General features: G+C 43.7%; 1 protein-coding gene across 6 annotated transcripts; it reads left to right on the top strand.

The window, feature by feature from the left end:
• On the top strand, window positions 1-27,670 carry RBBP6 (RB binding protein 6, ubiquitin ligase). Of its 6 annotated transcripts, XM_059861661.1 has the most exons (18): window positions 1-235; window positions 5,287-5,386; window positions 7,246-7,284; window positions 7,921-7,957; window positions 12,512-12,556; window positions 14,916-15,004; window positions 15,124-15,220; window positions 15,761-15,900; window positions 16,769-16,941; window positions 17,782-17,885; window positions 18,328-18,677; window positions 19,509-19,602; window positions 19,683-19,761; window positions 19,854-19,899; window positions 21,023-21,385; window positions 21,732-21,833; window positions 23,230-24,975; window positions 25,657-27,670. In XM_059861661.1, the coding sequence occupies exons 1-18, from the start codon at window positions 70-72 to the stop codon at window positions 27,245-27,247; spliced, it is 5,361 nt and encodes a 1,786-aa protein (XP_059717644.1). In that variant the 5' UTR covers window positions 1-69; the 3' UTR covers window positions 27,248-27,670. The 6 variants fall into 6 exon arrangements, with proteins under 6 accessions (XP_059717644.1, XP_059717646.1, XP_059717645.1 ...); XM_059861663.1 differs by lacking the exon at window positions 21,732-21,833; XM_059861662.1 differs by lacking the exon at window positions 7,246-7,284 and having other exon boundaries at window positions 2-235.

The raw sequence follows: 27,670 nt of genomic DNA on the forward strand, positions 1-27,670 counted from the left end.
GGCCCCCGCGGGCCCTGCCCGACCCCCGCGGCCCCGCCGCGCCAGAGCGGGCGCCGCCCGCGCCCCGCCATGTCGTGCGTGCATTACAAGTTCTCCTCCAAGCTCAACTATGACACGGTCACCTTCGACGGGCTGCACATCTCCCTGAGCGACCTCAAGCGCCAGATCATGGGCCGGGAGAAGCTGAAGGCGGCCGACTGCGACCTGCAGATCACCAACGCGCAGACCAAAGAAGGTGCGTGGGGTTCGGGGGCAGCGGTGATGGAGCGGTGGCTGCTCTGGGCTCGGAGCTGTTCCTTTGTAGCTGCTGCTCTCACAGCACCGTCCGAGCAGTTCTGCGTGCCGAGCACGGGTTCGTATGCGGCGGTGCTGAAAAAGTTTGGGTTTCCTGGAGTTGTCGGTAAAATGGGGGAGGTGGGGGCAGGATGGGTGACCATAACAAACCTGCCAGCTTTCTTTGAAATCTGGCAGAGAAATGTGAAGGTTATCACAAGGAGTATAGCGCATGGCTAATTTGAATGAGGAAAGAAAAGTGTGTTTGATGACTGAATTTTGTCGTCAATTTCTCTTTGCCCCCCCCTTCATTGGAAGGTGCTTTGCTGCTTTTTTTTACCGGCTTTCATTAAAAGCAAGTGCTCCTTGCAGTAAGCAACAATTAGAAGCAACAATTTGTATCGAGTGTATTACTGAGTTACAATTTCTGCAGACCCTTAAAGCCTCTCGCACAATCAGTGTTCTGTGTAGCAAAATTACTCTGGGGAATTGCTGTTAATGTAAGTTTTCCAAACAAAAGACCCCGTAGTTGCTGAGCATCATTTCATCATTCTTGTCTAATGCTTTTTTTTTTTTTTTCTTTTTCCCTGTTCCTGGCACTTAGTGTTTGCTGTATCAGGGCAGTCCTGAAGTTTTATGGCAGAACATTTACAGTGAATATATGTAAGAAATGTTCTTCGGGAAGTCATAAGTTCTCTTAAATCTAATAAATAGTGCTTGATTCTGTGGTGTGAATATGGGCTTGTGTTACTGTGTTTGGTAATCTGCCATCCTGATAAGTTTGAGTGTGATTAAAGACTTCGGAGTGTGACTTTTCAGAAATAAAAAGAATTGTATTTTCATTCCTGCAACGTTAAACCTTTTTTTTTTCTCTCCCCCCCGTGGTTCTGTGTCTCAGTAGTTTTTTTCTTTAAAAGTTGTAAGAGAGAAAATAAGCTTGTAAATGTCCCATCATAAAGTATTCCTGCAGCATCCATGGTACCAGATTTACCAGGGTGTTACTTTGTTTTCATATGTAACCAGAGTCCAGGGAAGAAAAGGTGTTTGCCTCGCTAGGAGCTGGTGTTGCCTCAAGGTGAAGTTAAAAAAGTATTGTCCTGGGTCCTCTAGGCAGGTTGTGTTGCACTTTAACCTCTGCAAAATGAGTATCAAGGTATAAATATATATAACTATGTAAAATACATCATTTTAAATTCTGTATTAGTGATACGGATGCTCATTGAAGCTTTCCTAAAGGTATTTTCCATGTGAAAAGGCAAAAATCCCTCTGTGGTTTGCAGAGCATAGCTAGAGAATGTATTTCCAAAATCTATGTCTGTCAAATCTTTGGTTCATATGAATAAATGTGAATCTCAGTTTTTATTAATCAGATATAGATGCTTAAATTAAGATTTAAAATTAAATAACTAGACCAGGATATTCTCCCTAAGTGGGATGCTAGGAATTCTTATGTGTGGACATAAGTATTGGGTTTTTATAACTTTGTCTATTCAGGAGTCCTGAGTAAATGTTAAAATGATCTGTGGAAAGAACAAAGTGAGCCATGAGTGGACTGTGTATTCAGATTGATCCAAGATCCTGGAAGCTTTTACAGTTCTGGAGCTGTTACTTTTCCTAATGGAAAGCTAGTAATAGGAGAACTGTTAATATAGGCCAGAAGTACACAGGATTTTAAATATCAGTGGGAAAAAAGGATCTGATGGACTGTGTAAGATTCTGGGAATGCAGAGTGAGTGGGTGGGACCTGTGTTATGTGGGGGGTTCCTATTCCTTACCTGCTGTCAAGGCATGTTCTCTAAAGCCTGTGCTCGAGATTGGTGCTTTTAACTTGCCTCCATTTCATTGGATCTGGATTTTTTTTACTTGTCTTCTATAACAGGTGTTCCTAGAATATTGTGGAAGAGCTGCAGGCTCCACAACTGAGGTTTCTTGAGTGCTCTTTCCTGTGCTGTGACATTCTGAAACAGAACACTTGGGAAATGTGCCATACTTACAGGGCAAAATGCAAAGAAAATAAACCCAAAAGTTTGCTCTGAGCTGGTGTGGGATGGCTGAGTGGTTTTGAGGCAGAATAGTGCTCTGGCACTTCAGCCCCACGCTGACAGCACACCAGAGCCCAGAGGGCCTTGAAGCAGGGGCAGGTGGTGTAAGGCGATTAATGATTGGGAGTTGGGTGGATTTGATGGACTCATCCCTTCAGAGCAGGGCAGGGGCTCTTGTGGGGCACAGTGTGGAGATTCCCTGGGCTGTGTGACCTCCTGAGCCGGCTTGTTCCAGATCAGGGATTCCTCTTCTGGGGGAAGCAGAAAATCCAACACGAGTGGCCCCATCTGTTACTCTGGAAGTTTCAAGGCTGCTTTTGTAGCCAGCTGCAGCAGAGGCTTGTCCCAAAGTGAGCAAGTGGTGGTGATGAGAACAGAGTTAAATCCTGTCTAGAGAGAAAAGGTGTTCCAGGGAGTTCCCTGTGTTCTGGTGGGGACAGCCTGGCATGTTGGCAGGCATTGCAGCTCTTACCTGTACATCCTTCCCCCAGCAGCTGCTTAGCAAGGCTTTTTCCTGCCCTGGCACACCTTGCCTTGCTTTCCAAGGACTCCTGGTGAGTTCTGTACTCCCCCTGAGTGAAAAACCTCTCAGAGTGCTCAGAGCTGCTTGGGCAATGCTAGCAGATGAAACAGTGGATGAAAGCAGGCCAGAAAATAACGTGTGAACTTTTAACAATAGCTTATTTATAGCATATATAAACACAAATTATTAAGACTAGCAGAAATTCTTAAAATAGATGAATTAAAAAGTGGGGGTTTTAAATTGCTCATTCAATGTGAAGCAGCATAAACTTGCCAGCAAATCTGAGCTCTTTGCACTTAGCTGTAAGAAGGTTGTGGACACTAATGCAGTAGTTGATGTCAGATTTCTGTGTCAGTGTGAGGCAGCAGTCAGCTGACTAACTAACTAGTTTGCCTCCATTCATGCCTTGAAATACTTCTTTATCTGGACTCTTTCAAGCTACTATTTTCTCACAGGATAAACAGCAAGTTTTAGACTTGTGTGTCTTCTACTCTAAGCTTTAATATCCAGATCTTTCTTTGTTTTTATAGGCATTTTGTGTTAGTTGGGTACTTTAATCACAGCTCAGATTGAGAAATTCCAGTAGCCACTTCCCAGCCATCACTGGTGGTGAAACAAGTTTGTGCCATGTGGGAGTGGGAATGAACAGTGCCGCTGCCTCCAGCTTGGAGCGTTTCTGTCGGAGCTCTGCTTGGACACGTGTGAGCAGTAGCTCTGTGCAGTTGGCCTCACTGCTCACCTTGAGGTGTGGAGGCATGGAGAGACAGTGACAGGCACAAGTAGAAACAGCTGCTCTAGGCTTCTAGAACTGCAGCTGGCACCATCTTCCAGGTGTTTGTCTCGGCCTCAGCACTGCTTGAGCGCCTTCTCCATCAGAAAGTCCCGATGTGGCCTCTTTGACAGGTGGCTGTGTGAGGAGCAGAGCTCCGGGGCTTGTGTCAGGATGTGGCTTCTGTAAGAGCTGCTGTTTCTGTCACTGCTAGTCCTTTCACTCACAGCTTTAAACTGCTCTGCAGTCCAGAGGAGTCTTGCTGTTTGATTCCCTGGGGGGACAATCAGGAATTAGTTTCAGCTAAATGATTTCTCAGTTTTCTGAAGAAATGTTCTGTTAGTTGAAAATAGAAGTAAAACTTAAATTTCATGGTTGAAATGATGTCTTCTGCTAGGTATGTTTTGGTCTAAGGGAGGTTCCTGCCTGTAGCAATAATATACTGAAAAATTGAGTATAAATTGTGAGATATTTGTATTTTGTGTGTGATCACTGAGCAAACTCATCCTGACAAAGCTTGACTAGATACATAACAGCACTGGGTTTTAGACCAGTGCTCTGATTCAGTCTGCAAAGGCAAGGGATTGGAATAACTAACACTGCAGGCACATCACAGGGAAGGACTTCTCATGGTGCTTTGCAATATTTAGTCATATACAGCCTGTGTAAGTTTCATATAAAAGCCATTCTTACAGAGAGGCCTTCGCATTTTAAGTTTATTCAGAGTGTGTCTGAGAATTGGATTTTTGTTTGGGCCTTATGTAAAAGGTCAGGGGGTTTTTCTTTTCAGACAACCAGCACAGTACAGGCCCAGGCAGAGCAGAGATGGCTCCAGGCACGTGCTGTTTTCCAAAGGCTTTTCAAGACTTCAGAAGTCATTTTGTTTGAGTCTCTCCTCCCTACAGAGAGTGAGTGGAAAGAACTTGTGTCCCTTTGGCTAGCTTAAAGGAGGAGCTACCACTTTAGTGAGAGCCACTTCTGTCCTACTTGTGAAAGCAGGCTCAGAAACCCCCAAGTTTTGGTGCTCCAAACTCCAGTGCTGTCAGTTTCAGTTGCATTTCTCTGTCAGGCCCTGAGCAGCTGCCCAGCCTGGTTATGGGTGGTGCAGCTCCAAGCACAGAGCTGGTGGCTCTGCTCTTCTGTCAGGCCTGAGCAGGGCAGCAGAGGGGAGTCAGGTGTACTTAACAAGCTGAAAGCATGTTAAGAGTGCTGCAGAGTTTCCCTGCTTTAACTGGTGCCTGGTTTGTTCAGGACAAGTGCTCACAGACTCTCACAGACTTTACAATCTGTTTTATGCAGGTGAGGCTCAGCTTTGGTTTGTTTTTCTCCAGAGATCTCTTGGTTTTGTAGCCAGACAGAAGCAAAACCAGCTTAAAACAGATCAGGGAAAAACCTCATGCATTATCAGACTCTGCTTTAGTGTAATTTGAAACCATTTTGCTCCTGGCATTCAAATTAACTTTAAAAACTGAAAATGAAATTGCTGCTTGTGCTTGTAATCAAACCTGAAGATTCCTTGACAGGTGCTGCTGGTGTGTTGAGAGGATGGAAGCTTGATGTTATGTATAAAATTTTGCTATTAGATGTGTAAAGGGATTTTCAAAAGTGCTCTGTAATTCCATATTAAATACATTCTTACAAGTTGACTAATGTTTTTTCTGTATTGATGTTGTTTCCAGAATACACTGATGATAGTGCTCTGATTCCCAAGAACTCATCGGTGATTGTGAGGAGAATCCCCATTGGAGGAGTTAAAGCTACCAGCAAAACATACGTTATGTAAGTACAGCCAGCATTCTCCTGTGGGGAGGGGTCAGTGTGCCCACCTTGTTATTGACAGCACTTGCAGAGGCACTGGGGTTGTAACTTGCTTGTTAAAGCTGCTGCTGGTGTTTGTTGTCATGGGGTAGCTTTCAGTGTGTCTGTCCCAAAGGAGACTTAGGTTTTGCTGTTCAGACACCAGCAGTGGTAACTTTGGAGATGATTCTATTGAGCTTGGTTTGGAGTTTATTTTTCTGAGGTTCACATTTTCTGAGATTCCTTTTCCTCTTCATGGGGAGATTCCTTATACGTGCCTGCCTTTTTAACAAAGACAGGAACACAGTTATGAACTTAGCATTTGTTCACATCTCAAAAGAGTTTGATTCTGGGTGTCAGACTGTCACCTGCATTTGGGGGAGGTGGGGCAGCATATGACAGGTATTTTTCTGCCTCAGACATGGGGGGGTTGTATAGTAGTCGTAGAGGAAAGAGCAAGGGTTGCCAGCTGGTGAACCATGCAAACAAGGAGTTTCATTCCTAAGCGATTCCTGTGCGTTTCCTAAACACACAGTATCTGTTTGAGGCAAAAGAATCATACCCTAAAGGGTACTGGCTTTTGTGCAAGTACCATGAGTAAACAGTTAATCCTGTCCAAAGTCAAATCTCAGAAGCAGTTTAGCACATTACCAAGTGTACTGGGTACCTTTCTGAGTCTGTCTGTACCCGAGCTGGCATCTGTGCTCTGTGTTTTAGTTCTGTATTTCTGAGGTTTACACCTGATTCTCTGTCCTCAGTATTGATTAAAATCACAGATACTCAAATGCAGTCCTGACTCCAGGATTATGGCTGCATTGGTGTTTTCATACAGTCCAGATCTATAATAGCTGCATCAGCTCTGTTGGAATGGGCATGTTTTTCAAACTTAAAGCCATGCCTCTTCACCACCAGCAGGAGATGTTATTAGCTTGTGGTTTTGCCATGTCTTTCTACTGTTGGTGCTCAGGAAAGTACCCTGAGGAGTTACAGTGTGTCTTGAACAAACAATACAGCAACATCCTGGTACCCATGAACCATTTGCAAGCAAAAAACCCTGAAAGGATGTGGCTCTGCATGTAACCTTGGGGCATGTTACTGCAGGAGTTGGTGCAGTGCTTCCCAGCTCTCCCTCAGGATTCTGCCCCCACAGCTTTGTGCCTGCAAACACAGCCTTGCTTTGGGGCTCGTTTCAGCTGATGCTGTCCTGGCAGTGCACCTCACCTGGTGCTGTAAAGCTCTCCAGAGAATCAAAGTTGGCATCAAAGATTCTGTCACTGCTGCTGTGGGGGGATCAGCAAAGAACAGCACTGCTGGGGTAGAGTTGAAAATTAACCAGGCAGATGAGCCTTCTGTTCCCCAGCTGGAAACACTGCAGAAACCACTGGTAGGCTGATTCATGTTTGGGGATGGGGAATGTCTGCTGGAGTGGTGAGAGGCCTTCAGAAAGGCGTTACTCACCTTGCACTAAATGGCTGAAGCAACTATTGTGTGGTAATCCAAAGTATTTCCGTGTACCTCCTCCCCTTCAGGAGGTGTAACTGGCAGCCTGGGGGTGTTCAGCAGTGGCAGGAAGCTGAGCCTCTCCATTGGCATGTGAATTCCCCAGCAGCCTTTGCATTGCTTTTGCTCATGGGACTCTTTGGATGATGCGTGGATTGTTTGTTAGCTCTCTCAGTGGCTGCATGTGTGGTTCGTGATCAGGAGCATGCAGGTCCATACCACCAAGTATGTGGAATCTCAGCAAGTTTTCAAATGTAATACGTATTTCCTAAAATATTGTAACGTATTCAAGATTATCTTATAGCAAATTCTGGTAATTAAGACCTTTTTTTTTGTCACAGGACTCCTAAATCGCACAAAATCCTAGAAACTACTTTCAGGTGACATTTCTACTACTACTTTTAGTCAATATAGCATATGTAACATGTTTAATATTTTGGCACTTTGATGGCTAAATATAGATCTCTGAACACAGTGCTTGGGCTTCCACAAAGAAACACTGTTGGAGCACTGTTCAGTGCTGCTGACACTGTTATGTTGCCCCTTTGTCACGTGACTCTGGTTTTCACTTGAGCAAACTTGCACTTGTAGATTATCACTGTTCTTTCACAGAAACTGAAGCCCTGTACCTGGTACCTGTGTGCCTTACCAGGGATGAACCTGTTGGCCAAAGCTGCCCCATGCTTTGGTGATTGATTATTTGAGAACACAGAATTCTAGTACAGACTTCATGGATTTGATACTTAGTGAGCAGAGACAAAAGGTCTCGTGACTTCCTCTTGCACTGTTGTGTTCTAGATCTGTAAGTCTTGGGTAATTTGTGACAATGTAGAAATGTGATTTTGGGGAGTTTTTTCGTTGCACCAAATGTACCAAGAGAGAACAGTTTATGTTACAAATAAATGTCTATGTTCACTAGAGTATTGGAGCATAATGTGATGTTCAGGTTCTGGAATCTTTGTGTCGGGTACAAGTGATTTGTTTTAAATTCTGATCACCTTTATTTCTTCTTCTAGAAGTCGAAGTGAGCCAGTGAGTGGAACATCAAAAGCAGTATGTAAAAACACAATCTCACACTTTTTTTCCTACACACTGCACTTAGTTCTAAACAATGCAGCCTTTTATTAATTTGCCAAACGTTAACTTAATATATTTTCCAGTAAAACCTAGTATATGTTGTAAATACATTGTATTTGATTCAGCATAGTAAAAACTGGGTAATGCCATCATTTGCAGAGTTCTAATGTGAATATTGGTATTTGTGCCTAGTAATGCATTGTATTTCATATTGAATATGCCAGAATCTCTCCTGTATGACTCTGTGTTGTACAGATAATGTATGATCGTTTCCAGATCCTGTAGGCTCGAGGTTTGCACACTGAACATGGTGCCATGTTCTACATCTGTCTGTCTATAGCTAGTGATATGTATGTTTGTATAGGTTGTTGTGTGCTTTTTGTTTCTTGCAATAAAAACTGTTTGGAGTGTATTTTTTGCCATTTTCACATTGTATCACTTAGCTTTTGTTTTTAAATACCTTTTTTTTGCCTAATGGTTTTTGAAACTGTTGTCAAAAACCACTGAGAAATCATTATTGTGAAACTTGGTGCTGTTCCTTACTTTTGACTTGGGGGTTCAATCAAATACCAAACCCAGCATATCCCAGATGTTTTCAGGACAGTTCTGTGCAGCTAAATGATTCCTTCTTATGTCCTTAAATATTTGGGTATTTGTTCCTGAAACTGTGTAATTGAAGTGATATTGTTTGGGCCCTCCTGAGTACAGAAATGTCTTTATAGCCTGACGTGAATTTCAATATCGCTGCTACACTGAGTGGTATTCTAAAGTTCTGCATTTGATCTCTCCCCTTTATCTGGTAAAGCAGTTTAGTTCAACAGTTTGTCTGCAGTGACAATATGTAACACAAATGTTGGCACCAAGTTAGAGCCTGGGGCATTTGGGAGTGAAGTCCCTGTCGCTTTTCTTAACTTCTGCCTGCAGCACATTTTTGGGTCTGGGTGACTCCAGGGCTGGCTGCTGCTGTAATTCCCAAAGGTTAAGCCTTTCTTTAGTATACCACCACTTGGAATTCACATTTGGAAAAGGAGCAGCATTTTCCTTCAGGTTTGCAAACACTTATGCTGCTGCTAACGTATAATCCCACACGGAAACCCGTGCCTGGTGATGGGCTAGATCTTGGTGTGCCACTTGGGTCAGTACTGTGTGCAACTGTGCTTTTCCAATAGTCCTTAGAGTATCAAAGTACTGTTTGGTGGGGTTTATTTTTTATCTTTATTTTAAGTATAACTGCTTCTCCTTCACTAGACTGGTGTGAGGCATTACACTAACCCTGGATCATTGGTTCTGATCACTTGATCAGCTATTAAGATAACTTAATTAGAAATTCCTGAACTCTGGGGCTGTGTTCTGGGAAGAATGCAGCCTCTGGTTCCTGTGGAAACAATCAACTTCAAATTGCAAACTTACTGTGTGTAGGTCTAAAACCACTAAATGTAACATCCATAATTCTGTTGCTGATTGATTGCAATTCCTTTTGGAGACGAATGCCTCTCATTGTGAGTTGGAGTTAGTTGCACTGGCCCAGTGACCCTAGTAGTTAATGTAATGCATTTATGTAAACCACGTTTATAGTATTTGATCTAATTCAGATGGGTTTTTATTTCTTGAAAACAATTCTTTTTCTTTTTGTTTACTAGCATGTGTATAAACACAAACCACATGTTCATAAATAAAGTTAACATTCTTTTAGCCTCGTGTGTTCCCTGGCATGTCTGTATTACGTTGCTCAGTAGCATCTTACCATAAGCTAACGTAGATGTGTCAAAAAGAAAAAAAGAGAAATCCCAGAGTGGGAGGGAAAACAGTGTGAGTGAGAACTAACAGCAGGAAAGGAAAAGCAAAGCCATTCCCTGGTGTGCTCTGTCCCTGGTCTGGGAGGGTGGAAGCCTTGCATCCCTCTGTACAGGCCCTCTCTCACTGGAAAAGCCCTGCAGCCTCAGCAGCTTTGGGGGCTAGAAACACAAAGAGTTTATTCTTAAAGTTAATTCAGGTCTTGGTGTGGGGGGATTGTTTGCCTTTTTTTTTTTTTTTTTAAACACAAATATTTCTGCATGTATTTCAGAGCAGAAGCTGGGTCTTGTGCAGTTGGAGTAAATCACTAGGAATCTTGTCAGTTATTGATGGACAGTAAAGCTGCAAAGTTAAAATCAGTTTTCTTTTTTTAATGGATGCACAAAAGGTTCTTTTTAGCACTTTTTCATTGCCATACTGTTGTGCCAGCTGCCATCCCAGCCGTGTCCCAGCCAAAGCCAGGGCGTGGGGCCTTTCTGCTCTAGGGTCGGCGTCTGGGGCTCCTTGGAGGCTGCAGAAGGGCTGAGCTGTGCTCACAGCTCCTGGGGAGAGCACCAGGGCCACAGCTGGAGCCTCCCTGGCTGACCCTCTGTGTAGCCAAGCCTGGCTTTGGGCAAAGCCTGTCGTTTCAGTGGAGCACTCCAGCAGTGAGATCAGCCTTTTCCTCCTCTTTTCTGTCCTCTTGCCCACTTGGCTTCCTGCTAGTTTCTGTTCAGTCTGCTGCAGGATATGGGAGTTAAAACACAAGCTCTTGAGTTTAGGGTTTGGGCCTTGCTTTTTCTGGGTTGTGTTTTGGTTTTTTTCACAATACTTCTGCAGGGTAGGGTTGCCTGAAAATTCATGGAGATGTTGTTTCTACTTGACCTTTTTGAGGGACTGCCAGGAAATACTTCAGTAGAAATCTAAAAGGAAAAAAATTGGAAAAAATCTAGGATGGTTGAAGGATGGCCATGGGCAAATGCACTATCTGTTTGCTGCTTCTGGTAACTGATCACCTCCTTTAAGAAATTAGTCTGTTGTCTGCAGGGTGTATAATAGCAGCTTCCTGAAAAAATACAGGGAAGAATTAATAGTTTATGAACTGTTGGGGTTTCAGTTCCTGGTCAATACTAGACCATTTAATGCTAGAACTTTCCTAATTTCTTGTTTGTTTCTGAAAAGCACAAAATTATAGCTGTGCTTGCTCTGATAGAACACTGGTCTGCTTTTTCATGTGTGAAAGAGTGGCATATGGAGCATGAAGCTTCAAAATGCTTGTGCAGGTCTCCTTTTGAACAGAACTAGGTACAAAGCATTCTGGAAGGAAGGAGAGGTGAATCCTGTGGTACAACTTGCAGTGGAATGAAGGTCTTTTTGTCTAGATCTCTGTTTTCCTCTTCAAAGGAAGAGGACTTTAGTCTCGAGGCATCAAGAGCTCTTTAGTCAGTAGTGCTGGAATGCTCTTTGTACTTTCCTGAAAACACAGAACAGGAACAGCTTAGTGGTGTGAGGAATCATCTTGTGCATGGAAATACTTTTTCCCAGTCTGCTAAAACTGTTCTCTCGAATTCTCTGCTATGTTAGGTAGTAAAGGACAAGACCTTTTTATAGGAAAGGTTTTAATCTCTTTGCTGACCTGTTTAGGGACTTCTTGGAGAGCTGTTCAGTTCACATTGTGAAATTCTATTCTGTGTTTTTGAGCAAGTTAGATGTAATAAGCAGTGATTCAGGTGTCTTTTGGTACTGTTGTGCTAGCTCAAGTGCTACTCATGGCATGATAAAATTCAGTGTATTACAGAAGGAACTAGATCGAGTTAACCTTTTTTACTTGTGGCAAAACTGCTCTTCAGCTATAGTTGTCTGGCTTCTAGCCTGAGGATGTCATTCCTGAGAGCTGTTCCATAGGCAGCTGGGAGAAGAAAAATGGAAACAAAAATTCCAGGCTTGTGCTCTGAATCCATGTTTTTATCATCAAGAGTATGATTTGCATTTCCCTTTGTTCATTTAGCACTGGGCTGCTATTAAAGATCAGGTTTGGTCTGAATGCAAGGAATCATCTAAATTCTCGTTGATTTGGGTGGTAGGGCCTGTGGTTTAGTAACATACAATAAATCAGTTTTTCAGTTTTTATAGTCTACTCTGTCATTACAAGCACCTTTATTTAAATGATTTAAGCAGTTGGTTTTTCTCCAGAAGTGGCAGGTTGTGGCTGCTGTTCTAGATTGGCTTTTATTTGGGTTTATTTGGGTACTGACAGGAGGGGCAGAGTGTGTGTTTTGGGGCTGCTGGGGATGGCCTTCATTCTGACAGGCAGATGTGGGTTTACAGAATCATCACTGTGTGCATTTAGAAATGATGAGACATTCACTGATTCATTTGCAAACTACACTAATACTGTGTTACCTGGAGTGATACTTCTTCCTCAATTAAACTTAAATATTTTTAAGTCCTTTTTAGCTGAAACTTGACAGCTTCCCATTACCCTTTTGAAAGAGGTCCCTCTCTGAGATATTCTGAGCAATAAGTAGATCTCCAGTGGGGTTGGTTATTTTAAGTTCTTCTCATAAGCACGTAGATACTCTTAAGCCATCATAGATTTGGACTTTGTTTTGCATAAATACAAATTACACTGGGTTGGGATTTCCTTTGGGTGACACTCAGGGGGATGTAGTGCAGGCATTCAGACTATAGTAGAGGTTAACTATTGTTGTGTTTTGACTGTAGAACTTGAATATGTGTTTAATTTTTTGTGAACAGATTGATGACTCTTCTGCATCTATTTCTCTGGCCCAGCTTACTAAGGTATATATATATATATATATATTCTTGTCAAATACTTAAAAAGTGTTTGCTTCCTATTTTTAAATTGATACTGTCATCTATAGGTGAATAACTGTTGTAATTGAAAGCCCCCTTTAATTTTTATTAACTTAAAGTATTTTAACTTTAAAATGTGTGTATATTTTGATACTATCCTGTAAAGAGTAGTTCCCAGTTTGGGAAGATAGAAGGGGAGTACCTTATCAGCCTCAGCATAATGTTGCAGTATTACTCATCCTCAAGACACAGAGAAGAAGCTCTTCAGAAGCTGTTTTACCGTTTTTCATACGTTTCATTAATTTTGCGTTGGAAACTAACCCAGTTTGTACAGAAGAATTTAATTGGCTGTAAGTTACGGACATTCCAGGGGGGTGTGACCAGCCACAAGAGAAGCGGTTCTGTACCATGGACAATTGCATGGCTATTTTTGAATCCCTAGTCATAGTTACAGACCCATTCTCTGAATGCTGCACAATTCCATAAATTGTGGGATCTGTACAGTGGACAACCCGATCTAATTTGTTTGAACGCAGACTGTGTAAATTGTGTAAATGTACCTCATTGTTTATAGGAATATACCAATGTGTATGTGTGGCATCTGAGCAGCTGTGACCTTTTGAAACTGTTGTAATGCCATGTTTTGCTCGGGAACTGCTTGCATTTTTGCTCACCAATGTGTAATTTGTCTGGGAAAGCACTAGTGACTGCACTGTGTGGACAGCCGAGTGCTCAACCACCAGTCCCTAAAGCTACAGGCAGTAGAGTAGGCAGGGCCTGAGGCAGAGCAGCTAGTGTTTTGTCATCAAGATAAAGGCTGGAGTTCATTTCTAATAAAAAGAAATCTCTTCCCACTGGTAACTTTTCCCCTCTTCACTACAGAAATTAAATCGTATACATTTGGCCAAAAAAACCCCCATTATATACAAATATCTCTAGTTTGGAAGGTAGCCACCAAAGAATTGGTCCCCATTAGTGCTGTCCCTAAATGTGTCCTCGGGTCTGTAACCTCATGTGAAGTTTTACTCTGAAGTGTGCAAAGCTGTCCCAGGGGTGGGGGTACACATTTCAGCTTTTGAGGATATTTAAGTAGTTCAGAAAAATGCAGGAAGATGACACAGAGTGGCTCAGCACTGTTACTCCCTCTAATGGCTCTAGTGCAGCCCGGCTCAGCACGGAGGCAATGTGTTAACAGTTCTCTGGTGATTATTACTATGTATGAAATGCCATATTTGAATTTTGGTCTATTCCTACTAATGTTTTGTGGCTTTTGGATGTGTTTTGTAAACCGTTTGGGTTCAAACAAATTAGTCAAGTATTATCTGTAAAGCTGTCTGTAACTGTTAATGGAAATGATTTCGTAGTTGGCGATCCGGATTCTGTTACTGTGGAGAAACTGTGTATATGAAACAACCATTTAATAAAATGTTGAAACTAGTTGGTTGCTTTTGTGAATGAATGCATACAAAACCAAACCATGAGTGCTTGAGCTGAGTGATAGGTGCTTGAAGGCCCAAGTCATTTACAGTCACTCCCTTAGACCCTGCTTGTATCTGGACTAGTGTGTAATAAAAACATTTGAACAAATATGACTTAATAATCAGCTGACTTCAGTAACTTGAAGGTCTAGTTGTGCAGAAGGTTTATATTACAATTTGTGTGTTAAAAGGACATGGCCAACTGGAAAAAAAAACTGAGATAGTCTTCACCGTAGTTAAATGACTTCACAGGAGGGGGAGCGTGCACTGCCTGCAGCTCCTGCTGGGCAAATCTCTGCTGAAAAGAATTTTGCCTTGCTGAAGGATTGTAAAATCTTTTAGTCCTTTTAATACTTGTGTGTCTGAAGCTGAGTTTCAGCAAACAAACCTAACTGCCCCACCTCTGTAGTTCTGTGTCCTTTTAATACTACAAAATGTAAATAATGCTGCTTGTATCCATCTTAATTCCTTGTCCAGTGGAGAGCTTCTCCTGAATATAGTCTGGAGCTTAAAAACCAGCGTAAAAATACTGGATATTGTTGTTTTTCTACACATAGCTTCAGTCATCTGAAGGAAATTGGATTGGTTACACAAGTCTTGCTGTAAGGTACAAACAGAGCCTAAGGTTTGAGTGCCCAAGAGTGCTCTTTTCTAGTAGGTTCTCAGGCACATAAACATCATGTCATGGCATAAGGACTCCCCAGACCATCTTCAGCACAAATCTGTTTGATATAAGCAGCTGCTCTCATGCAAGCTCAGCTAGTGTAGTGCTGCTCTTTACAGGATTGGATGAGTGGTGTTGTCTTGGGCTGCGTGGGCTTAAATGTGTTTCTAATGTGTGTGTCAAATAATTACCTGTTGCACAGACTGCCAATCTGGCTGAAGCCAATGCTTCCGAGGAGGATAAAATAAAAGCTATGATGACACAGTCTGGCCATGAATATGATCCAGTCAAGTAAGTGTTGCTAACATGAAACTTGTTCTTTGAAGTTGATGTAAAAATTGTAGAGATGGTTTGTTTTAAACAAGAGAGACACATGAATCTCTTTTTCTTTTTTCCCCAAAAACTTGCAGTTACATGAAGAAACCCGTGGGGCCACCTCCACCCTCCTACACCTGTTTTCGCTGTGGCAAACCTGGGCACTACATAAAGAACTGTCCAACGAATGGGGTAAGACTTGGGGGGTGCTCAGTTTTTAATTTTTATCTGAAGAGTTACATAACAAACATGAATACTCACAGTAAGAATTGTGTCTTTTGTTGCGAAATACAGAGTGTATTACATGGCAGTGTTGGAAAACACTTTGGATTTAAGAAAAACCTGGAATTGTAAAATTTTCTTTTTGCTAGGTCAGAGGCACTAAATATTCCCATAGATCTTTTCTGAGAACTCCTGTGCTTGATTTATCTCAAAACAAGTTTCTCCAAGCCCTGAGTCCAGCTCCCTCTGAATTGCCCTTTGGAGGAGGAGCCAGTTTGAGGGATTTCACCCTTAAGGAACCTGTAGTTAAGCCAGAGAATGTCAGTGAGTTCAAAACATCGTTCCAGCCTCTGGAACACCCTGGCTGCATTCATTTAGGGCAAAGTGTATTTTAGTCCAACAACCCTTACCCTAGGTAAGAGGAGAGGGTTAAAGGTTTTTGTGCTTAAAATAGTCACTGAAATCTCATTTTCAGTGTGGTTTTTGAGATACGTCTCCCTTTCTTAACAGGACAAAAATTTCGAGTCTGTTCCCAGAATTAAAAAAAGCACAGGAATTCCAAGAAGTTTTATGATGGAGGTGAAGGACCCCAACACAAAGGGTGCCATGCTGACCAACACTGGGAAATATGCAATTCCAACCATAGATGCGTAAGTATGGGATTGGTTGGTCTGTACCCAAAAGGGAATGGGAGAAACCAGGTGGAGATGCACGAGTGGTGGTGCAGCCACACTGGCCAGTACCTGGAGTTGTGGGGAGGAAGCATTGGCACTGGATCTCAGCTTTAAAGTCCATGCTGCTGCCTAACATTAAAGTGTGGGTCCTGCTGCTCACACCCCTGGGAGCTGGTTAAACGTGGGGTGTGCTGAGCCTATTTCTGCAGAACATTCCAGCAGCATTTGTAGTTGGGGTTGTTCTCTCTGGGAGCTCCTTTTGATTCTAGTTTGTCTTTCGAAGGTTTCATGTAAAATGTAATAGAGCAGCTGTTGGACTGTGACTCCCTCCCTCAGATGTGAAGCAGGCTTAAGTTTTCCTGTTGCTATAAACTAGGAAAGCACTTGTGTGTGCTGAGCACAGTGGCTGTTCTAAAATACCCTTGGTAGCCCTTCTGGTTTTCTCAGCTGGATGTCCTTTTTTGGAAGCTGTAACACAGAATTCTTTCAGTTGGAAAATGTCATTACTGGGAGACCAGCTTTATCCTGAGCCTCCAATTTACATTTAGCCTCTGGCAAAGGAGAGCTTGGATTCATGTCACCTGATACGAGCTGTCAAATGTTTTTCTAGTCTGAACTGATTTCTCAGTTGATCCAATGAACTGGATAGTTCTGCAGAAGAATTCCTCCCTCCCTCTTCCTGTGTTAGGGCTATGGAAAAGTAGTTCAAACTAAACAGCTGTGTTTAGGAAGGCCAGTGGAGGGGGAGAAGAATACCACATATTATCTTTTTTTGATAAAATTCAAAGCTTGGAAGAGTTTTCCCTTTAACTTCTTTCTTTTGCTTTCCCCACTCTACTTTCAGGGAAGCTTATGCTATAGGAAAGAAGGAGAAGCCTCCCTTCCTACCTGAGGAGCCATCCTCCTCCTCAGAAGAAGATGATCCTATTCCAGATGAGCTGTTGTGTCTCATTTGTAAGGATATAATGACAGATGCGGTTGTTATTCCCTGCTGTGGAAACAGTTACTGTGATGAATGTAAGTGTTACTGCCAAATTTGTTAATTCCAGACATCAAATTTGATCTTCTGAGAGCAGAAATAGGAGATAAGGAAATTGCTGTGTTAGTTCTGTTGAATACTTCAGCATGTCATGAGCAGGGAAAGACTCTTCTTGTGTAGATGGTGGAAAAAAGGCAGAAAGCTTTTTTCCCTCCTTAAGTTTCTAGTTAAATCCTCTTTACCTGCAGAAGAGGATGAGGGGAGTGCATATTAGTGCAGGTGGTTCCAGTATTAGATATAGAATGCATTTATTTTGTCCACAGCCCTTTCCCTCACACGGAATTATGTCTCCAACTTTGGGCACTTACTGCGGACTACAAAAAACTGATATTGAGGCATTTCATCCATGTACTTCCCCAGAGCTGGTTAAAACCTTCAGAAATCAAGCCTCATGGTTTTTTGAAATGTGTTTGATTCGTTAACGTGGAATGACTTTTTGCTGCACTAGAGTGGAAAAAAGACCAATTGAGCTGTCACATGCCAGTCTGCTCTGCATCTTTACATATTAGCCCAGTGAAATATTGACCCTCTGCTGTATGCTAGAAATTGTTGTAGAATTTCAGAATGGTTTGAGTTGGCCTTCCACTTGCTCCAAGCCCCATCCAGACTGGTCTTGAACACTTCCAGGGATGCCACAGCTTCTCTGGGCAACCTGTTCCTCTGCCAGTTTTTTCCACTATAGAACATGAACAGCTTCATGCTTTCCGTTTAAGATCATATTTCACCATTAATCATATGCCTGTTTTTGTAATTAATGAGAACCAAAAAAGTTTACTTAGTTTGCCTATAAACTACTTAAATATTCTAATTATTCCCAGGTATTAGAACAGCACTGCTGGAGTCTGAGGAGCACACATGCCCTACCTGCCATCAGACAGATGTTTCTCCTGACGCTTTAATCGCCAACAAGTTTCTGCGCCAGGTAATGTGGTAACTTTAGCCTGAACTCTTTGTTAGAAAAATCTATTTGTAAAGAGCTGAAAGGGATGAAAATACTAATTTAGATCTCCTTAAGCAAGGCTGAACTCAACAAAGCTAAGTTTACTTTTCACATACATTATCTGTTTTTACAGAAGCCTACTGCTCATTAGAAACAATGGCAAATTCAGGACACACTTGTGTTTAATAGGATGTCCTCACTTTCAAATTGGGCGTAAACAGCAAAGTACTTTTAATGCAGAGACTCTGAGGTACCAGTCATTCATACCAGAGTTCCATGGGATGTGTTCATAGCTGTGTGTTAGTTGGTCTAGGATTAATAGCGCTTACAGGAACACACAGTGATTTTCCTGTAGAAACGCTTTTGTTCATACGTCTGCTGAAGTTTATTATCACCTTTTCAAATATGTTTCCCTTCCTTTTAGGCTGTCAACAACTTCAAAAACGAAACCGGTTACACAAAACGGCTCCGTAAGATTCAGCAGCAGCAGCAGCAGCAGCAGCTGCCGCCGCCGCCGCCGCCGCCGCCGCCCCTGATGCGGCAGACGATCACGCGCACCCTGCAGCCGCTGATGCGGCCGGCCATGGCCCGGCAGCAGGACCCGCTCATGATCCCGCTGGCCTCGCTGGCCTCCCGCTCCGCCCTCTCCTCCCTGGGCCCCGGGCCGTCCATGGCAGCTGGGCTGCCGGTCAATCCGTCTTCTGTGGTTGTCTCCGATCTCCCTCCAGCAGTGTCCCTCTCTCTCCGTGGGGAAAAGCCAGATGGACCTTTTCGGTAAGGAGATCTGGAGAGCAACAGCAATACAAAAGAAATCAAAATGCTTAGGTTAGATTTTTTTTTTGAGCTTTGCAGCTAGCACCCTACGTATCGTTCATGCCAGCTGCAGGTCATTGTGGAAGTTGTGGTTCTCTTTTTACTTGGAAGGAGGACACTTCAGTAAGTAGAACGTGTACCTCAGGCAAGAATTTTCTTGGCAGTATTTCTGTTTGGTTCCCTTACCAGTCATTCAGCGCAGGTTTGCCCTGAAGGAGGGATTGGTTTTGATTTGAAATGGCTAGCCATTCCTAGAGCAGCCATTTATTTCCGTCAGACCTTAGTGTCTCATTAATTTCTCTTTACTACTGAGAAATAATATTTTCATGTAAAAATCTGTTACTAGTGTTTAGGGTTACATTCTTTAATCCTGCTGCCTTGGGTGCACAGAACCAGTGTGTCCAGAGGGCTGCTCAGCTGTGCCATCAGTACAAGGATCACAATTCAAAAGAGCACAGAAACATTTTCAAATGGAATTTCAGTTCTTGCATCTTCCAAAGCTGAGGTTCAGTGCACAGGTTATATGGATTCTCATCCTTTCAAGTGCTGCTTATTCAGATATTTTTCCAGAGAGCTTCCTCTCTAAATGCCAACATCCAAACAGACTCCTCAGCAGTGCTTCCTCTGGAGCCTGCCAGCTTCACAGGTGTAAATCTGGTGAAGATTATTTTTAAATATTCTTTTTATTTAGTAAAATTAGCCTTTTCTCACTTTGGACTCTATATTTAAAAATATGTATTATATTTCACTTCAAAGCAGTGTTTCAATAATAAAAATGTGTTGTTTTTGTAGTGATGCCGATGCTGTTTTGCCTCCTGCTCTGATGACTGCTGCTGAGCTTTCCAAATCTTCCCCTTTGTCAATCAGCAGTTTGTTGGAAGAGAAGGTAAATTTTATTTCAACACAAACAATGATTCTTATGTTCTAGTAGAGCTTGTTTTGTGACTGTTTGCATTTATTCCCAAGGGCTATCAGGTTCCTGTACTGAGACAGCCAGCGATACCAAGTCTTCTGGGCCCTCAAGGACAATCAATACCTACAACTGGTAAGAAACTAGAACTTTAGAATTTCATCAAAAAAGTTGTCTTCAGATAAACTTACTGGGATTTTTTTTGTTTCCTGTCCCTGCTGCAAAAGGTCATCCAATGAGAGCTGGTGCACTTCGCAGGCCAGGCTGGGAGCTGTAAGTATTCAACAGAAATTGAATGTATTACTAGTTGTAACTGGTTGTAAATTAATCTGTAATACATCACTTAAAAAACAGCTGATTTATAATGAAATAATAGTTGTGGAGAATTCAAGTGGTAATTAATTTTCAAGTGGCTTCATTTAAATTAACTTTAACAAAGGGGACCTGTGCTTACAGTAAGATTATTGAAAAATAAAACTCCAGTACATAATTGAAAAGAAGATTCTGAATAATGAACACTTTTTGGGAAGCCTAAATTACATATAAAAATTAAATGTAATTAAAAGATCAAATGGAAAAGCACCCTTTTGATTGCTGACTGAATAGGGTTGAAAAAATTGATTTCCCAGTAGAAATCACCCTCCAACATTCTTTCTTTAACAACTTAGTTGATACTGATTGAGCAAATTATTGAAAAATTAGAGGCTGTTATTTTTATGACAGTTTTGTATTTCTGCAGCTTAGTCATCTCAAAGTGCCAAGCTGCTTTTTCTCATTAGAGAGAGGAGCCTGTTTATCTGTTATCGCAACATCAAATTAATCCTTCATTCATAAGAGATTTGTTACAGCCAGGCTGTAAGGGTCATTGTTTTTATAAAGTCTGAAAGATAAATCAAAACAAAATCCAGCATCCGCCCCCCAGATTATCTAATATCTCAAATCCAGTAAACAAGAAAAAAACAATTCAGGGACAAGAACAGGCCAATGCATCGTGAGGTAGGAGCTCAGGAAACAAACGTGGGAGAGGTTAGGAGAGTTCGGAGAGGTGAGTTAATTCCTGCGCAGTGCTCGGAGGCCCGGGAGTGCAGAGCTGAAGGTGTGTCCAGGAGGGGCAGAGCAGCAGTGGGTGCTTGGCTCGTGGGAGATGGGGGTCTCCTGGCAGCCTCGCCCGCAGTCCCAAAGCTGAGTGTAAGGAGAGAAGGCTGAGGGAGCTGCTGGGGCGAGCATGTGCAAGGCAAGTACGAGGCTCCAGGACTGAGCGTAGTCTCGAGTGAACAGACAGCCGGAGACCAGTGAGAACCAGGAGTGCTCCCGCCGTGCTGCCACCTCGCTTTCCTGTGTACGCTCAGGGCAGGCTGTGACAAACAGTGACACGTGTTTTTGGGTTTCTTTAAAGTTCAAATCGAGGACGCCCGCACAGTGACCGTGCCCAAAGGACTCAGGCCCCATCACTGCCAGCATCAGCACCAGTCTTTGTGCCTGTGCCTCCACCTCCCTTGTATCCTCCACCACCCCATGCTCTTCCTCTTCCTCCGGGGGTACCACCACCACAGTTTCCTCCTCAGTTTCCACCTGGGCAGCCTCCATCCGCTGGGTACACTGTCCCCCCTCCCGGATATCCCCCAGCTCCTGCAAACATGTCATCAGCTTGGGTCCCAACAGCAGTGCCAGCGGCTCATTCAAACACCATCCCAACGACACAAGCACCTCCTCTCTCTAGGGAGGAGTTTTACAGAGAGCAACGGAGGCTTAAAGAGGAGTAAGTATTTGGCTCGCTAACGTTGCCTTGTTTTCATGTCGGTATCGGGGGAGCGTATTGGACTGCGGTTACACTAAAGTGCATCTGACCTAGCAAAAGTGACATAGTGTTTCTTCCAATATACTTTTTCATCGCAGATGGTAAATATGCAAAGCTAAACCAAGACAAATGTAATTCTAGAACTTTTCCTAAAACTTGTAGGAACTGTTTTTGCTTAAATAGGATGTTCACCTTTTGCATTGCATGCAGTAAACATTTTCTCATATTGGCCATGTTTTGTTTCTTGATGTCTTTTGTAATAAAGGTCAAACTATAATTGTAATAAAGGTCAAACTTATTTTAACAGGGAAAAGAAAAAGTCCAAACTTGATGAGTTTACAAATGATTTTGCTAAGGAATTGATGGAATATAAAAAGATTCAAAAGGAGCGTAGGCGTTCGTTTTCCAGGTAACTGCTTTACATGTCCGTAATGGAGAAGCAGATTGTCTAGAGGAATCAGGAGGAGTTGCACTCCACCTCCCTGTCGTTAGATGGATTGGATGATTGAGGGATGAGCAGTGACAGGAGTGTCATATGCAAGTTATTGGTTCCAGTGTGGTAGAGATTGCAGGTGACTGAATTAGCATTGGGCAGCAGGCACTAAGGAGCACTAAGCATCTGTCTTGCTAAGGTATCTCTGCAGTGATATCCTTCACTGCCTGACAGCCCTGAGGAGGCCAGGAGCAGAATAGCTGTAAGGGCTGGATTTTCAGCGTCTCACTATTCTGATTGTAACCGAGCAGTCCGAGCAGTTTGGAGGAGATAGGTGAGAGAAATCGCCCTCATTTCTGCTTTTGTCCATCTCATGTGGATACATGAGATGTTTGAACCTGGACTGCAGACTGGGGGCTTTCACTTGTTGGGTGACGTTGTTAAATTTTTTTTGGGAATTAAATGCTCAGATTTATTTGTAAGGAAATCTGAAATTGGTGAGGGACTTGGAGAAGAGGAATGATTCTAATGAACATATGAATCATGTGAAATGATTCATTGAAAAACAGTAGAAGAAAAACCTGAGGGTAGCTGCTGTTTTCTGTCCCCAGCAATCCCTTGGGCAGGAGCAGTTGTTAGCAGTGCTGTCAGGAGCTTTCCCAGAGTCATGGCACTGAGGCATGTGACTAGGGACTGAGGTTAGAAGCTTTTAGATGGGCTTTTTCTTGCAATGCGGTCACCTGCCTTGGTTAGAGCTGGAGGGATATGCAGTACATTTTTGGGACACCTGCCTGGCAGTGTGGATTTCACAGGCCTGTCTGTAGGTCCTTTGCAGTATTAGGATTGTGCATCCTGTCCAAATTCCCAAAACAGGGTGCAGTTAATAGACTGAGCTGGCGTTTTAACATTGGGCTTTGCTGTCTTCAGGCTATGTGGTGTTTTCTCGATGTGATTCTGCACTGTAGCCACTCAGATTTGCTCTTTTTTCATCTTACTGCAACAAAAATGATTTGCACTGCATGTAGTTGCCGAGTAGTGACAAATGTGCGTGTTCCTGTACCAGTAGAGGCCAGTGTAACCACCTGAAATCTGTCCGTAGCTCTGGTAGCTCATGTGATAGAGTGAGTGGAAGTAGACTGACCCTTCTGTGTGTTCTGACACTAACAAAGCAGCAGCTGTTCTGTCTTGTGAGCAGAAACTTTTACGTGTTATCAAGTTCTTCAATTTGCAGTAGCTTTATGTCAGCAGCTGAAAGAAGCTTTGACATAAGCATGTGGAGAGGAAAGAAAAAATAAATGTGGGAGGAAAAGATTTGAGGAGAAAGACTGTTTGGAATTAACTTCATCTGGTTTTTCTGTTGTGTTTTTTTAAGGTCCAAGTCTCCCTATAGCGCTTCATCTTACTCTAGAAGTTCGTACACGTACTCCAAGTCACGCTCAGGTTCGTCGCGCTCCCGCTCCTACTCGCGCTCCTTCAGCCGCTCGCACTCGCGCTCCTACTCGCGGTCGCCGCCCTACCAGAGACGAGGCAAAGGCAAGAGTCGGACCTACCGCTCCCGCTCCCGCTCGCACGGCTATCACCGCTCCCGCTCCCGCTCCCCCCCGTACAGGCGCTACCACTCCCGCTCCAGGTCTCCGGTGTTCCGCGGCCAGTCCCCCACCAAACGGACGGTCCCGCAGGGCGAGGCCGAGCGCGAGTACTTCACCCGCTACCGAGAGGTGCCCCCGTACGACATGAAGGCTTACTACGGCCGCTCGGTGGACTTCAGAGACCCCTTTGAGAAGGAGAGATACAGAGAGTGGGAGAGGAACTACAGAGAGTGGTACGAGAAGTTTTACAAGGGCTACGCCGTGGGCGCTCAGCCGCGGCCTCCGGTGAGCAGAGAGAACTTCTCTCCAGAACGGTTTGGCCCACCTGCGACCAGACGAGAGAATTCACCGTATGCTCGGGGACGGAGGGAGGAGTATCCTGCTGGGCAGAGCCACAGGAATCGTAATGTAGCTGGAAACTACCCTGAAAAGCCTGGGAGAGAGAGCCATGGCATCAAAGATCCTACAAAATCAAAAGAGAAGGAGGTGGAAAATACGCTGGGAGATGGCAAAGGCAATAAACATAAGAAACACCGAAAGAGAAGAAAAGGGGATGAGAATGAAGGATTTCCCAATGTTGAGCTGTTAGAAGGGGCAAGAAAACCAAGAGAGCCAGTTCCAACAGAAGATGCTAAAACAGACTCTCTATTCATGCTGCCAAGCAGGGATGATGCCACCCCTGTAAGGGACGAGCCCATGGAAGCGGATTCCATTGCTTTCAAACCAGTGTCGGAAAAGGAGAAAAAAGAGAAGGATAAGCCAAAAGCAAAGGTTGAGAAAACAAAGCGGAAAGTAGAAGTGGCGTCTGCTCCAAAGAAAGACAGCGTAGCTAAACCAGCTAAAGCTTCCCAGGAAAAAGTGGATCCCGATCGCGAAAAATCTCCTCGAACAGAACCTCCTGTGAAAAAAGTCAAGGAAGAGCTGCCAAAGACAGACAGTGTTAAAACCTCTTCCTCTCAGAAGGATGAGAAAGCTCTTGGTACACCACGGAAGGCTCATCCCAAAGTGACAAAGGACCACCCAGAAACCAGGCCAGCCAAGGAGGAGAAGGCAAAGAAAGAACATCCTAAAGAAGCCAAGGCAGAGAAGCCCTCCAGCAAGGAGGAGAAGTCTAAGAAACCTGCTGAGAAAAGCAAGCTTTCTGATGCCAAACTTGAGAAAAGGAAAAGAAAAGCAGAGGAAAAGGCTGATAAAGAGCATGAGGCCACTTCTGCAAAGGCCTATAAACCTGAAAGTGCAGAATTGAAAACATCACCCAAGGGGAAGGCTGAGCCCGAGGGGGAGAAGGGGGAGCGGACCCCGGAAAAGGATAAAGCTGCTTTTCTTAACAACCCGTCCAAAAAGATTAAACTTAACCGAGAAACTGGAAAAAAGATTGTGAGTGGAGAAAACGTGCCACCTGGAAAAGAAGCTGTGGAGAAACCTGAGCCCAGCAGCAGCAAAGTTAAAGCAGAAAAGACCAAGGGAAAAGCAAGGAGGAAAGTGACAGCAGCTGATGGTGCTAGCTCAACTCTTGTGGATTACACCAGGTACCTCAGCATTCTTTTCCTTTTCTTTCTTTCCTCCTCCCCCCCTCCAATTCTTTATGGTGTTTAAGGAAAGGAACAGCTAAATTTGTGCTAAACAAGGGAATCCATGATCTTTTTATGAAACTGTACTTGGTTTATACTCAAACTCAGCTGTTGTTAAGGAAAACGAGCAGTTTGTACTGCACAGGAAGCTGGTTGGGTTCATTCATTGGTGATCTCAAAACATTTAAGCCATTTGTTGAAGACTTAAGATAGTGTCTTGGTAATCCTAAATGCTTTTAAAATGTCCATTTTTCTAAGGAAGAAATGGGGCATAAGGATAAAACTTTGCCTGTCTGTACCCCTCCATAATTGCTTGCTTTCATGTTGAAAAAAGAATGGATATCTAATTTATCTGCCATTGGGAGAAATAGGACATGAAGGAATTACCAGATCAGACAGTCCCCAATCTGATAATCTTGTGTCTTTGTTAATTAAATGTATAGTAGCAAGATACTAAATTAATTGATTGCTCATAATCTCAGCCAGTGGACTCAGCCTTTCTCTTGTCTGTTCCCTTAATTGAACATCCTTGAGGAAAATGCTGAGAATTTAGAATTGAAACACAAGCCAGTTTATAAGATGTTCCCCAAGCTGGCTGTGTGTGCATCCCATTACTAATGTCCATGTTTTTCCTCCCAGCACGAGTTCCACTGGTGGAAGCCCTGTCAGGAAGCCTGAGGAGAAGCCAGACACCAAACGAACTGTAATTAAGACCCTGGAGGAGTATAACAACGACATAACAGCCCCTGCTGAGGATGTCATTATCATGATCCAGGTCCCTCAGTCCAAGTGGGATAAAGATGACTTTGAGTCTGAAGAGGAAGACATCAAATCCACCACCCAGGTGCCCCCAACTGTAGGAAAACCCGCCAGTGTTATCAAACCTGTGAGTGCAAAGGCACCAAACCCCCTCAAACACACTGAAAAGGAGACAGAGCCTCTGGAGAAAATACAGAAAGCTGCAAAAGAGGCAAGTTATGAAAGCACCCAACACGATGCCAAGAGTTCAAAAAGTTCCGTGTCGAGTGAAAAAGGTAAAACCAAAGACCGGGATCATTCTTTGTCAGACAAGGACAGCTCTGAGAAGAGGAAGAGCAGTGTTCAGCCAGAAAAAGAGCACTCAGAACGGGCAGCTGAGCAAGGAAATGGAAAAACTGTATCTCAGTCTTCTAAAGATGGCAGATCTTCAGAGAAGCATGACAGTGGCCGTGGCTCCGCCGCGAAGGACTTCACTCCCAACCGAGACAAGAAGTCTGATCATGATGGCAGCAGGGAGCATTCGAGTTCCAAGCGCAGAGATGAGAAGAGTGAATCAGCGCGGAGGAAAGACTCCCCGTCCCGGATCAGAGACTCCGCAGCGGTGCAGAAGAGCAAAGCAAGAGAGGAGCGTGTGGAGCCGCCCAAGAAGGGCCCTGCGGAGGCCAAGCGGAGCAGCTACAGCCCCCCGCGGGAGCGCAAGCCCGCCGAGCACAAAGCTGTGCACGAGCCCAAGCGCCCCGCTGAGGAACACAAACCCCCGGATAAAAACCCGGGCAAGGAGAAGGAGAAGGAGAAGGAGAAGGAGAAGCATGTCCCAGAAGTCAAGAGCAATAAGGAGAAGGAGCCAGGTGGAAATAAGGCCCCAGTGAAACAGGACTCGCCAGAAGATAAAGTGGAGAAGGAGAGCGTGGCGGGTCAGAGCGATAAAGGCGCGGCGAAGCCGAAGCCGCAGGCGAGCAGCGCCGCGCGCCTCTCGTCCGACCTCACCCGCGAGACCGACGAGGCCGCCTTCGTGCCAGACTACAACGAGAGCGACAGCGAGAGCAACGTGTCTGCAAAGGACGAGGAGGCTGCAGGGAAAACGCCCAAAGAGGCGAAGGAAAAGGCTGTGGATAAGGTGAAGGAGGAGGCGGCGGCCCCGGCTCCCGCCGAGCAGCCAGAGGTGGGCAGGAGCCAGAGCCAGAGCAGCCCCAGCGTCAGCCGCAGCCGCAGCCACAGCCCCTCCGAGAGCCAGACACGGAGCCACAGCAGCAGTGCCAGCTCAGGGGAGAGTCAGGACAGCAAGAAAAAGAAAAAGAAGAAGGAGAAAAAGAAGCACAAGAAGCACAAGAAACATAAGAAGCATAAGAAACACATGGGAAATGAAACAGAATTGGAAAAGAGCCAAAAACACAAACATAAGAAGAAAAAATCGAAGAAGAGCAAAGATAAAGAGAAAGATGACCAAAAAGTGAAATCTGTCACGACATAAACCGACAGATAATGAAAAAATGACTTAATTACTAAGTCATCTGTATGATCTTTGTTAAAATGTAAACGACTTCAAGCGTTGTAAATAATGACATGAAAGACCCTGTGCTGCACTTAAAATATTGCTGCTTGATTATTTGATTTTTACATCAGAGCTTTATAAAAGTGAACATTTTGTACAGAATTGTGAGTTGTGACCATGTAACATTGAAAGGTTTTGCTGGGGCATCTTCTTTTTAACCACCGTTAATTATTTTGGGTGGAGTTTACTGTACTGTGAAGATTTTCACATTCGGGTTTTTTTTAATTGCCTGGCAGAAGCAGCTGGTACCAGTTACCAAATACCAGCGGATAAAATGCAGAATACATTACAGCCCTGTTATGTCACTTTTTGATTACAATAAAAAAAGTTTTCAATAAATGA

Source organism: Haemorhous mexicanus, chromosome 17 (genome assembly GCF_027477595.1).
Source record: "Haemorhous mexicanus isolate bHaeMex1 chromosome 17, bHaeMex1.pri, whole genome shotgun sequence".
Taxonomy (NCBI): Eukaryota; Metazoa; Chordata; class Aves; order Passeriformes; family Fringillidae; genus Haemorhous; species Haemorhous mexicanus.